Source organism: Nannobrachium achirus (assembly GCF_963921795.1).
Source record: "Nannobrachium achirus genome assembly, chromosome: 20".
Lineage (NCBI taxonomy): Eukaryota > Metazoa > Chordata > Actinopteri > Myctophiformes > Myctophidae > Nannobrachium > Nannobrachium achirus.
The window spans coordinates 32741879-32755027 of NC_137827.1; the positions used below are offsets into that span (position 1 = coordinate 32741879).

The window sequence follows — 13149 nt, forward strand, 5'->3', positions numbered from 1 at the left end:
GCCAAATGCCAAAATGGCTCCAAGGTAGCTGTGCCACGGTTTTGTATGTTTTTCTTTATTGCGCAATCAAAAAAAATGTTTTTTTTTAATAATTTTTTTCCACACAGAAACAGACACATTTATTGTGATTCAGTGGCAAAAATAATTTTGTCAATCAGACAAATGGTTCCAGAGATAGAGCTGTTTGAATGAAAAAAAGTGTCCATCCACTAGAATGAACACACATTTTCTCAATCAGCTAAACGAGGGAGCCAACACACAAACAGAGAAAAGCATCTCTCTGATCCCAGGTCATTTTGACATCTTTAAAAAAGAAAAAAAAAAAATGATTTTTTTCTTTTTTCTTTTTTTTTATACAAAAAACTCAAAAGACGTCAAAGACGTCATTGGCACTGAACGCCTTTGCAAAAAAACCGTCAAAGACGTCATGTGGCACAGAATGAGTTAACATCAAGGTAACATAGTGACACAAATACACATGCACCCTAACATCAAGGTAACATAGTGACACAAATACACATGCACCTTAACACTCATTCTGTGCCAAATGCCAAAATGGCTCCAAGGTAGCTGTGCCACGGTTTTGTATGTTTTTCTTTATTGCGCAATCAAAAAAAATGTTTTTTTTTAATAATTTTTTTCCACACAGAAACAGACACATTTATTGTGATTCAGTGGCAAAAATAATTTTGTCAATCAGACAAATGGTTCCAGAGATAGAGCTGTTTGAATGAAAAAAAGTGTCCATCCACTAGAATGAACACACATTTTCTCAATCAGCTAAACGAGGGAGCCAACACACAAACAGAGAAAAGCATCTCTCTGATCCCAGGTCATTTTGACATCTTTAAAAAAGAAAAAAAAAAAATGATTTTTTTCTTTTTTCTTTTTTTTTATACAAAAAACTCAAAAGACGTCAAAGACGTCATTGGCACTGAACGCCTTTGCAAAAAAACCGTCAAAGACGTCATGTGGCACAGAATGAGTTAACATCAAGGTAACATAGTGACACAAATACACATGCACCCTAACATCAAGGTAACATAGTGACACAAATACAGTACACATGAACCCTCGCATTAACCACTTAAACAGTTATTGTGGGGAAAGCTTGAGCTGAAAATAGTAGACACTTTAACCACAATGCAGTCAATTAATTAAATTAAAAGATATTGCATATGGAGTCCTAGTGTGCAACTTTGTTTCCCTTCTTTTTGGAGCTGTGTGGAACATAAGCTCCCTATACGTGGCCGTGTGTGTGGGTCTGTCTGTCTGTCTCCGTGTCTCCGTGTCTCCGTGTCTGTCTGTCTGTAGCCTGCAGTAACCTTTTCTGACCACACATGTTAAGGGAGGGGCGCTGTTGCGCGCACACACACACACACACACACACACACACACACACACACACACACACACACACACACACACACACACACACACACACACACAGCTCCACTTCGAACAGAGGTTCGATTTTTACTCATGCACCCTAACATGATCAAGGTGACATTGGTGCAACACGCATGCTGTACAGCAGCCCTAACAGCAAGGTAACATAGTGGACTAAGTGAGAGGAAAGCGGGCAACCAGTACCATGTTGATACTTATAGGACTATAGTATCGTAAATGATTATTTATAGCAAGGAAATGGGCACAGGTTCAAGGTTTCTTCATTTGCTCTTGTGTAGGAATAATGCCATCAGACTTGGTTTTGTTTATACTTAAAACATCCAGTGTTCGTTTGCATAAGCCACCTTTAATATTGCGTCCCCTAGGGTTGCCAGAATAATTAAACTTTATTTGGTAATTTGTTCTAGTAAGTGCACTATTTAATAGAATTTCACAGATTCCAAAGGTCACTAATTTTCTATTTTAATCTTAATTTAGGTGACACTGATCCAGAAACATTTTCCACTACAGAGCTGTTGCAGTTTGAGCTTGTTGCTCACTAGCACTTTGACAGGACAAGCTGTTTAGGTATCAGAATAAGGAGAGCGATTATATGTTTATCACATACGCTTAGCCTTATTTATCAACAAAGACAACAAGAAAATAGCTTTTGGGCAACACTATAATTGAATACATAGATTCACATTATGTCAATGAAGGGAACTGCCCTGGTGAACCAAAACTGCCAGTTTTATCTCCATCTCACACGGAATTAAACCCTGTAAAACAACTACTGCCAAAAATGTCCAAATGTAAGCACATCAGTACAGATTTTCATGTTATCCAGCCTACCGAAACTTCCTTTATAACCCTGTACTTCCTGTACTTCTGTTAGAAACTTTTGGCAGTACTTATTGTCCGGTTTAAGTCCCGCTGAGAGATACGCTAGCAGTGCAGGAAGCACAGAGAACACAGCATATGCTGCTGGCCATTCTGTGGAATACATTACAAATATAAAACAAGGGTTTTTTTCGAGCCGGGCCGCCGGCCGTCATCTGTTTACACGGCCCGCGAGAGCGTCACGCCACCGATATTTACCATCCACTCCAATGCAATCCAGGATCTTTAGAGCTCATTTTCTCTGTTCCATGCATATCCATGAGGTGTGCAAGGTTTAATCATGGCTAAATCGCCGAAAATAGGGCTTCTAAAATGCTTGGTAGCCAATAGCTAACTTCAAGCTAACTTCATCCTGTCCCTGTTCATGCACAAAGGAAAGTGTTCAGGCGCGTCATGGCTGCGCACGGCTTGTGCATATACAGCGCTTGTCTATGGTGGATTCTATGGCCATTGGGCGCCCTCTAGTGGTGAAAAGGTGGCACTGAAAGAGTTAATATTTGATGCTATTTCTCTAATATTTTGACAATTTCTGACAATTATGCACTTTTGAATACTTGAGCATTTACTTCAGGATATACTTTGTCCACAATGTCCCTCACTCATTGCAAATAAACATGTGATACAAGTCTGGATTTCAAATGTCTGTGTCCGTGTGTGTCTTCCAGGTGATGCGCCATCCAGACCATGTCTCTTCCTCCGTCTATCTGTGGGCGCATCACGAGAAGATCATCGTCATCGACCAATCAGTGGCGTTCGTGGGCGGGATCGACCTGGCTTACGGTCGCTGGGACGACAGAGAGCACCGGCTCACTGACGTGGGAAGCGTAACACGCTCTGTGGCCCTGGAGATGGTTAGAAACACACACACACACACACACACACACACACACACACACACACACACACACACACACACACACACACACACACACACACACACACACAGAGAGAGAGAGTACGTAGGCACATGTGGAATCTCTATACACAGAAATATACTCAACATGAATATTTGAAAACAAACACGAACACCTGGCTAGCATATACGTACGCTCACACACGCTCATGTGCGTCCAAAAACATGCATTGGAGATACATATTGCCATTAGCAGTGCATTTACAGTGGTAATGTGATGGTCCAGATATGAGGACAGGAGAAGAAGATGGAGGGAGATCAAATGGAGAGGTCTACTGTGTGATACACATGTGGAAGATACATAGTCTATTTTTTCAAAAGAAGCTGGTTTTGTTTTGAATTGTAAAATAACTGAATGCAACTCATTGTGAGCTTGTAGATCGGCCATTTTACTGGCCATGGAGAATACTCGATCCTGATATGCTGGAGGGTGTGCGCTACAGCTGCAGTCTCATCACCTTTCAAAAGGTTTTACTGTATTCATTTTAAGCTATTGTAACATTAGCTACAAGATTCCCATGAAAACAACAGAGATTTCAATAGTCCTATAAACCATTTCTAGATTGTCACTACAATGTCTTCTCACACTTGCTGGAGTAGTACTGTTTGTTCAAGGTTGACAAAGATGGTACCAATGCTAAGTTTCTATATTTCCCCAAAATATAAATAAACACTTCGATTTTAGTAGTTGGAGGTTGACCATGGTATAAGCGAGATATTCTAAGAAGTCTAAGTTAAATGTATAGTTTAAGTAGACAAGGTTTAAGGATTGCTAATTATTACTGCATCTACCATAACTAGTGTAGTCAACGGAGCTGGAGGTGGCACTGGCAACCAAAGCATGACAATGTCGGCTTTGTGAGAAAATTCACTGGGCGTGGACAAATGAAATAAAAATGAATCCTGTGCCCTTGTAAAGAGAGGGACAAGAAAGAATGACACGTAAGTAGAGTGGCAACAAGTATACGCCTGTGTGCATGCATATTCTATAACGATACGTTCTATTTCTCCACCATTATGTTGACACATCTCCTGACATCCTCCGTGTCCTCCTCTGTTTTTTGAGCGGTGGTCACAACGCTCCTATACGTGGCCATGTGTGTGGGTCTGTCTGTCTGTCTCCGTGTCTGTCTGTCTGTCTGTAGCCTGCAGTAACCTTTTCTGACCACACATGTTAAGGGAGGGGCGCTGTTGCACACACACACACACACACACACACACACACACACACACACACACACACACCACCGCTCAGTTCACACGAGTGTGATTTTTTCTCCTCAGGCTGCCTCCGCCAACACTCCCTCCAGTAAGGGTGTGTCCTTCTCCTCCGACGGCTTCTCCCATAGCAATGGCCAGGGGGGGGCGCCCTGCGACTCGGTGGACCTGCCCAAGCTGAAGGGGATCGGTCGGACGAGGAAGACCCGCTTCACCTTGAAGCGCCTGCATAAACCCACTCTGCGCCATACGGACAGCGTCAGCAGCGTGGACAGCCTAGGTGTGTGTGTGTGTGTGTGTGTGTGTGTGTGTGTGTGTGTGTGTGTGTGTGTGTGTGTGTGTGTGTGTGTGTGTGTGTGTGTGTGTGTGTGTGTGTGTGTGTGTGTGTGTGTGTGTGTGTGTGTGTGTGTGTGTGTGTGTGTGTGTGTGTGTGTGTGTGTGTGTGTGTGTGTGTGTGTGTGTGTGTGCGTGCGCGTTTGTGTGTGTGGCATACACGTGTGCTTGCGAGTGAGTGATAGGAATGGAGGATATACTGTATTTCTCTTACACATAGCCTGTGTGTGGGTTTAGGGAGTGGTTCAGTGAAGAGCCTGAAAACAGATGTTGGAGAGTTGTTGGGGAACACTCGCTTCTGGCATGGAAAAGACTACTGCAACTTCGTCTACAAGGACTGGATCCAACTGGAGAAACCCTTTGATGGTCTGTCACGCTCACACACACACACACACACACACACACACACACACACACACACACGGTTATTTGTGTTATTTGCTCAGCATGGCGTTGAGCTCATAATTTTCTCGGCCACACACACCAGTCTGATGGAAACAAAGCATCATCATGTGGAAAGCTGGTCTTATACTGTATGTACAGTACACTCTGTGTTCTACAACCTGCTTACTGTACATGAAACTCACTCTGTTCTTTCCATCTCTCCCCCTTTCCTCCCTCTCCACCTCTCTTCTCCCTCTTTCTTTCACTTCCATCTCTCCACAGACTTCATTGACAGGTACACCACACCTCGTATGCCCTGGCATGACATCGCCTCGGTGGTCCATGGCAGAGCAGCCAGGGACGTAGCCAGACACTTCATTCAGCGCTGGAACTTCACCAAGGTATATTAACCTACACGTTGTTTTGGTTACCTGGGCTGTCTTTTGCATTGGGACTTTTCTGTAATAATTATCTCTGCTACGCTCCGCCCCCCCCCCCCCCCCCCAACATGTGATGCTCTGTTTACACACACTTCCATTCAAATGAAAATAAGCTCCTGATCCTTCTTGTGTTTTATCCTTTTGACGGCTACCGTAGGTAATAAACATGTCAATCAACCAAACACATTTGAAATATTTGAAATATTTATTTATGTCCACATAAACAGAAGTACAAGAATGCCTTGTACAAAGGACATAAACAATGAGTGAACTAATGGATGGAGATGCTGTCCTGTAGCCATGAGGTAGCGTAGTAGATTTTCGGACTGTACATAGATATTGCATCATATGTGTGCTTTAGCAAGACATTGAACAGTTTCATATTCTGAGGGTTAAATTGACACTTTGGATTCTACTGTATACATATATGTACAGTATGTATCTCTGGATCGGAACATCAGCTATTTTACATTTCGAATATATAGATGCTACACACCATACAGTAGTTCGTTTATAGTTCTCTTAGTGCCCGAATTCCTTGACCTTACTTAAAGTACTTGTTGTTGTTTTGCAATGGTCATGGTACTTATTCTGACCTTTCACTTTGTAAGTTGCTTTGGATAAGAGCGTCTCTTAAATGCCTAAATTGTAACTGAAATCTTTACATAAATGGTAAATGGTGCATTTGTATACCAACCTCCTCACTGGGAGCAACTAGGGGTTCAGAGTCTTGCTCAAGAAGTCTTCGACACTAACTCTGGGGGAACCCGGATTCGAACTGGGAACCCTTCGTGTTCTAATGACGGTTTATCTACCCCTGAGCCAATGCCACCCCTACACGCAGTACTGTAACCAACCAACCTCCTCTTCACTTCCTAGCTTACAGTATCTTGAGTCCTTGTTCTGAAATTAGCACTTTATTTATTATCCAGGAATGATCTATGTAAGCTAAACAAGTGATGAGCTAAGGAACATTTTGACAAAAAATCATACTGACAAAACAATGACAGTGGAACCTTTCCACTTGCCAAGAGTAACACTTTTTCAAATCACATTTCTCTGCCCGCACTACTTGACATTTTTCCTCTCCTGTCCCTGCATCCCTACTCTCCTTCACACACTCTCTCTCTCTTCCTCTCAGATCATGAAACCAAAGTACCGTTCTCTCTCCTACCCATTCCTGCTGCCTAAATCGCACACCTGTGCTGATGAACTGAGCTATAAGGTGCCTAATTCTGTCATCACCAAAGTACAGGTGAGAAAAAGCTTTACCTTTGCTTCTGTGTGTACAGTATACTGTATGTACTTCTTTTTGTATGTGTAGTGTACTTCTGTGTGTGAGTGGGATAAAAGGAGTGTGAGTGTAAAAAAAAAAAGATAGGACTCTTTAGAGATTTTTGGGCCAAGATGTTACATAATCCTCTTGCGGTTCTTGTGAATCTTGGTGTTTAGGAAATCATTTTTAGCCTGATCTTTTCAATAAAATGCAATGTTATTATAGTGCCAATTCACAACACAACAGAACAGCAGTGCAGTCACATAGTAACCACCAACATTGATTGTACCATTTTGTTAGAATTGTAATTGCATGGCCCGGACTGCTGGCCGAGCGGTCCTGGCACTTAGGCTCTGATGTAGTCTGATCTTTGCTGCATGTCTCTCCCTATCTCTCTCTCTCCCTGTTTCCTGTCCATCTCTTATAAATAAAGGCGGAAAAAGACCCCAAAAATAAGACGCCACAAATATCTCTTAAGGAAAGGAAGGAAACAATTATAATTATAATTGCATTACATATATTTGTACATTTAAAGCATGTGTGTTATGTATACAAACCTCTATACTGTTTGTATATAGTTATCTCTTGTAGACTACTGTTCTTGTAGGCCAAACCTTTGCATTACTATATTATTAGGGATGCCCCGATCAGGGTTTTTTTGCTCCCGATCCGATACCGATCAAATATTATTGCTTCCGATTCGATCCCGATCTTTCCCGATCCGATCTTTTGGCAAGGCATTAAGAAGAAAAAAAATTCTATTCATTCTATCACTTGGTTCTCAACCTTTTCAGGCTGTGACCCCCAAAATAATCATATTTTAACTGGGGACCCCCGACCCTGAAGAGCTGAGGAAGTATATTTTGTATAACACGGTTCTATTGTGAAAATAGCAGATCTACATGCTCACAACGCCTCGCAACGCGAGGAGTTGTGAGCATGTAGATCGGCTATTTTCACAATTTCTGGCTTTAATATTTGACAATTTGGCCAATGTTTAATTTGTCATTTTAGAGGTATTAGAAAGTCCTTAATTTTTCACTTTCGAAATGTGCAGATAACCTCTATACACTTAAACTTTATGTTGATTTGTTTACTGTTGAGAGAGAAAACAATGTTGCACATTAAGTTAATCATCTGGGGACCCCCCCAAAATAATTTGAGGACCGCCCTGGGGGTCCCGACCCACAGGTTGAGAACCACTGAGCTAGTTGACAGTGCAGAGAGACATAATTGCCTTCCTTTGATCCATTAGCAAGGGGCCAATTACTACTTATTGGCATCAGCTGCCAGCTGTACACAGAGTCTGACACAATCACCTTCCCTCTGCAGTGCTCTGTCTGTCTCATTTCTCCAAAAGCCCTTGAATATGATTGAAAATGATTAAGGATTACTGTGATTATGGTAAGCTTACATTTCATATCGCATTCACCTTACCTGTAACTTTCAGTACTCCCAGAAAATATTTTTTTGAAAAAAAAAAAAAAAAAAAAAAAAAAAAATTTCCCGATTTTTTTTCCCCGATCTCCGATCTTATAAAAACGGCCATATCGGCGGCCGATCCGATCACGTGATCGGGATCGGGCAACACTAATTATTATATATTACTCTATTACAAATTCTTGTTAGTCTTGAATTTGATAGTAAACCCAAAACTACATTCTGTCTGTTTTACTTCTCTATGCAGTTGTTACAGCACATAATTATGCTTTTGTGTTGATTAGTTAAACACCAGTTGTTAAACAAATGTTCACCTATGTACATACTGTATATGCGTTGTAACTATTGCAAAGCTCAGTTTGTGTAGATGGGGCAAACACATTAAAATAGATTTTCTTTATTGCTTTATAACCTGTGTCCATAGCTTTTACACTTATTTGTGTACAGATACTGTAAGAGACCATAGTAACTTTATTGTTTCAGATGGATGTTTTGTTACTGTTCAGTGCACTGTTCACACATCATGAATTATAACATATACACATATGTGTGTTTTATGACTGTTTTATGACTGCTTATCTCTTACATGATGTCACATACATGGATGTACAGTATATTGCTCTTTGTATGTACAGTATTACACCAATATGTCTCTATGTTAGTTTGTGGTTTTGCAATCTGGGAAAATCTAAAATCACTTTTCCTCTGGGTACACAACCTTCTTTGTGTTAAACTGAAAGTGTTCCCTTCTCTTTTCTTCTGGGGGTCCCTGGCACTAAACATTTTCAGATGGGTGTCCGCGGCCAATCAATATGGGGAGCCCTTGGCAGGGAAAATAACTACTGATTTACATCTCTACATCTGTCTGTGTGTGTATTAGGTGCTGCGGTCAGCTGCAGACTGGTCAGCTGGTATTAAATACCACGAGGAGTCCATACATAATGCGTACATCCAGGTTATTGCCAAGAGCAAGCACTTCATCTACATAGAGGTAAATGACCTGCAATATTATTGCAACATAACTTGGTATTATTCTTAGGTGAATGATACCTTTTTACATAAAACTGAACATTGTAAAGATGTGTAAATACAACACCATGCATCCTGTTTTTGCTTTACTTGCTTCAGAACCAGTTCTTCATTAGCTGTGCTGACAACAGGACCGTCTACAACAAGATAGGTGACGCCATCATCGAGAGGATCCTCAGAGCACACAAGTAAGTACTTCCCTTTGCCTACAACCCATTTGTTTGTCTCAGTGAATCTAAACCCTTTTAATTTCTCAGACCCCACATTTGACTTGCTGACTGTGTAAAAGCTACAAATGAATGTAGATTGAGTGAGTGAGTGACAAACTGCACTCAGTACTTATCTGTTGTGTTTATGTGCCACTGGTAATGTAGTTATGTGCTGTAGCTTTTGTCAAGCTATTCATCTTCTTGAAAGCTACATCATTCTGAAAGTAGTGAAGCTACTACCTCCACAAGCTTCTCAAAAATGTATTTAAGCTCGTAGCGTTCCTATAGCTAAGCTACAGCTCAACTTTTACGGTGAGAGAAAGGGAGGGAACAAAATAGAGATAATGTGACAGAGAACTATTGCTACACAGTGCTGTTAGGTTGTCTCACTGTGTGTGTGTGTGTGTGTGTGTGTGTGTGTGTGTGTGTGTGTGTGTGTGTGTGTGTGTGTGTGTGTGTGTGTGTGTGTGTGTGTGTGTGTGTGTGTGTGTGTGTGTGTGTGTGTGTGTGTGTGTGTGTGTGTGTAGGGAAGGTAAGAAGTACCGTGTGTATGTCGTAACCCCGCTGCTGCCTGGGTTTGAGGGCGACATCACCACAGGAGGCGGCAATGCCATCCAGGCTGTCATGCACTTCAACCTCAGGTTAGAAACACATTTAGAAGTACACATTTATGAGGACTTTTATTGAAAGGCGGAAGACATTGATTAAGTATTTGTTTTCCCTTTGTTTCTTTTATTTGATAATATTTTAAATTCTTTCTTTTCATATATAGTCTACTGTACATTGTTTTCCTCTCTTCTCATTCTAATGAGTTATTATTTAGCTCCAGTTGATTATAAATCTCCTCTCTCCCAACAGAACCATGTGCAGAGGAGAATACTCCATCATCTCCCAGCTGAAGAGGGAGAGTAAGTTTCCCCTCACTGTCCTATTTTTCGGATCACTTCTTATTCTGGTCAGTGTGTCCTATGTCTTCTTGTCCTGACTCCTGACTCCTGAAGGCACATAAATGGATTCAGTTCTCAGTCACCATGATTGATTTCAGTCATTTGGATTCCATAGGAGCCAGCATGTCTTCTATGGAAGCTTGTTGCTCAATGTGTCGTCACATGTGTCGTCATTGTAGATAGGCTATTTCCAGTATTATTTTAAGATTAGAGCATTTGATGGGGTCAAACTGGCAAACTAGACTACTCTGTCAAGGTGCTAAGGTGGATTGCTGCTTGTGCTTGTGCGAGTACCTTACTTGCGTGCTCTGCTGGCGCAAGTAATTATATAAATTTAAATTAATTCAGAATAAAACCCCTAATTGTTTCTGGGATATTTCATAAAACCTCAATCTGTGCCTTCTTCATCTGGTTGGCAGTATGTAGAACAGCCATTTCTCACTAATAAAGTATTAAAACAAGCAGGAACAACATAACTAAAACATCATAGTTTTACATATTTGTGTTAATTGTTTACAAAACAGTGTGTGTGGTGGGGCTCCTTTCACTGTTTCACAAATCGCTATTTTTTATTTCGCTTTAATCCATGAGCATAGCTCTCATTTACTCCCTGTCTTCTCACCCATGCCTGCGTGCAAATAGTGGTCGTCTTACCATGCCTGTTAGTCGTTTAGTCTGTTATTTGGGCTTTGTCATATAACGGTGGTGTTCAAAGTATGATCTACAAGCTCACAATTTATTAGACTATTATTGGCAATATGCTATTTTTGTCGCATCGCAACATGATTTTTCTGGCGAGCAACACCATTGTATGATATATATAGTTTAAATGAAGCATTACTCATTGGCACATTTCATCTGCTTCCTTATTATTTGTGCCCTCTGGAGAGCTGGGAATAACTGGTTAAGAGTTGCATTTGTTGACCAAAGATAGTCTGAAGGTCTAACACAGTGGTTCTCAACCTTTTCTGGCCGCGACCCCCAAAATAATCATATTTTAACTGGGGACCCCCCACCCTGACGAGCACTAAGAGTTGAGGAATTACATTTTGTATAACACGGTTCTATTGTGAAAATAGCAGATCTACATGCTTACAACGCCTTGCAACGCGAGTCGTTGTGAGCATGTTGATCGGCTTTTTTCACAATCTATGCCTCTAGAGGTATTAAAAAGTCCTGAAATTGTCACTTTAGAAATGTGCATATACCCTCTATATACTTATTACATTTTATGTTGGGTTGTTTACTGTTGAGTGAGAAAACAGACCGAAGCGACTTGATTTCCCATTAAAGCCTTTTAATTGCATTTGAAGACCGTGTGCGGGAGTTTTTCTGTTTCTGTCCCTCAGGTCCAAATTGAAACCCTCTCCTCTTCCTCTCTTTCAGTGGACGAACACTGGATGAACTACATCTCGTTCGCTGGGTTGAGGACCCATGCCGAGTTGGAGGGACGGCTGGTCACAGAACTCATCTACGTTCACAGCAAGATGCTCATAGCTGACGACAACACGGTCATCATCGGTGGGTCTCTCTTTCTCACTCACCTTGGGACTGTAGCACTGCCATCAGAGTTTGATGTAAACGTATGCTCTCAACTTTCAAAGAATCTTTGTCATTTGCTCTACTTTCTTCACCCCATTGTCATGCCGGTCTCTCTTGACTTTCTATCTGAAATGAACATAGTCCCATTGCGCCCTCTGCTGGCTGTGTTACTTCATGAAGCCAGTCTATGACAACAGTAATCTATGACATCAGTCTGTTTTGGGGGGAATTTGTCTGTCAAATCTGACTCCCAGTTTAACATTTAAGTGTTAAAAATGTAATATTTCCAAAAATATAAAACATGTGAAAGATATTGGGGAAATGCCTCCTTGGCTTTAATGGCAACGTGCAGAGGTTTGCCCCGGATTAGCCCATTGGTGAATACAATAAGTAGGACCACAATGAAAACAAGCCTGCTATACTTTTAGCATTATTTGTAAAACTGGACCTCTGGACGATTTGCAAACTGTTAGTATTCACTCAATCATTTATGTAGACACGCACACAGACCCACTTCTAGGCTGCTTGGCAACAGGGTTGCAACGCCGAGCAACTGCGTGGAGGTGTCTCTAAGCAAGATGGCGGTCTCCTTCATGCTTCCATCATTCCTGCTCTGTAAATGTAATGTAAACCTCCATGTGTGTTCCAGGCTCCGCCAACATCAATGACAGGAGCATGCTGGGTAAGCGTGACAGTGAGGTGGCTGTGATAGTGGAGGACTCGCAGACCGTTTCCTCTGTGATGGACGGTGAGGAGTACCAGGCCGGACCCTATGCACTGCAGCTACGTCTCGAGGCCTTCAAGTGAGTGTGTGTGTGTGTGTGTGTGTGTGTGTGTGTGTGTGTGTGTGTGTGTGTGTGTGTGTGTGTGTGTGTGTGTGTGTGCGTGTGCGTGTGCGTGTGCGTGTGCGTGTGCGTGTGCGTGTGTGTGTGTGTGTCACAGAGCACAATGTGTTCACCACTTAAAACCTGGGAACATTTATCGAAAATAGACGATCTACGCTACTTTCAGCAAAGAGATTTGGTGTGGGGGGAGGGGGAGGGGGTAAAAAGAGCGGACCAAGTATAGAGCCGACCCCAGTCAACTAAGTATTCGTTTGTTAAGGATAGAGGGTGTAAGTGGTTAAAGG

The 13149-nt window shown here is 41.7% G+C and overlaps 1 protein-coding gene across 2 annotated transcripts in view; it reads left to right on the forward strand.

The window, feature by feature from the left end:
• The window catches only part of pld1a (phospholipase D1a), a 57590-nt gene that overhangs the window by 38699 nt on the left and 5742 nt on the right, over window positions 1-13149 (forward strand). For both annotated transcript variants that reach the window (XM_080751241.1, XM_080751242.1), the window contains exons 14-24: window positions 2955-3140; window positions 4487-4700; window positions 4991-5119; window positions 5420-5538; window positions 6719-6832; window positions 9174-9284; window positions 9422-9510; window positions 10059-10172; window positions 10390-10439; window positions 11865-11999; window positions 12670-12823. In XM_080751241.1, the coding sequence (XP_080607367.1) occupies window positions 2955-3140; window positions 4487-4700; window positions 4991-5119; window positions 5420-5538; window positions 6719-6832; window positions 9174-9284; window positions 9422-9510; window positions 10059-10172; window positions 10390-10439; window positions 11865-11999; window positions 12670-12823 (1415 nt within the window). The remainder of the gene's footprint in view (window positions 1-2954; window positions 3141-4486; window positions 4701-4990; window positions 5120-5419; window positions 5539-6718; window positions 6833-9173; window positions 9285-9421; window positions 9511-10058; window positions 10173-10389; window positions 10440-11864; window positions 12000-12669; window positions 12824-13149) is intronic.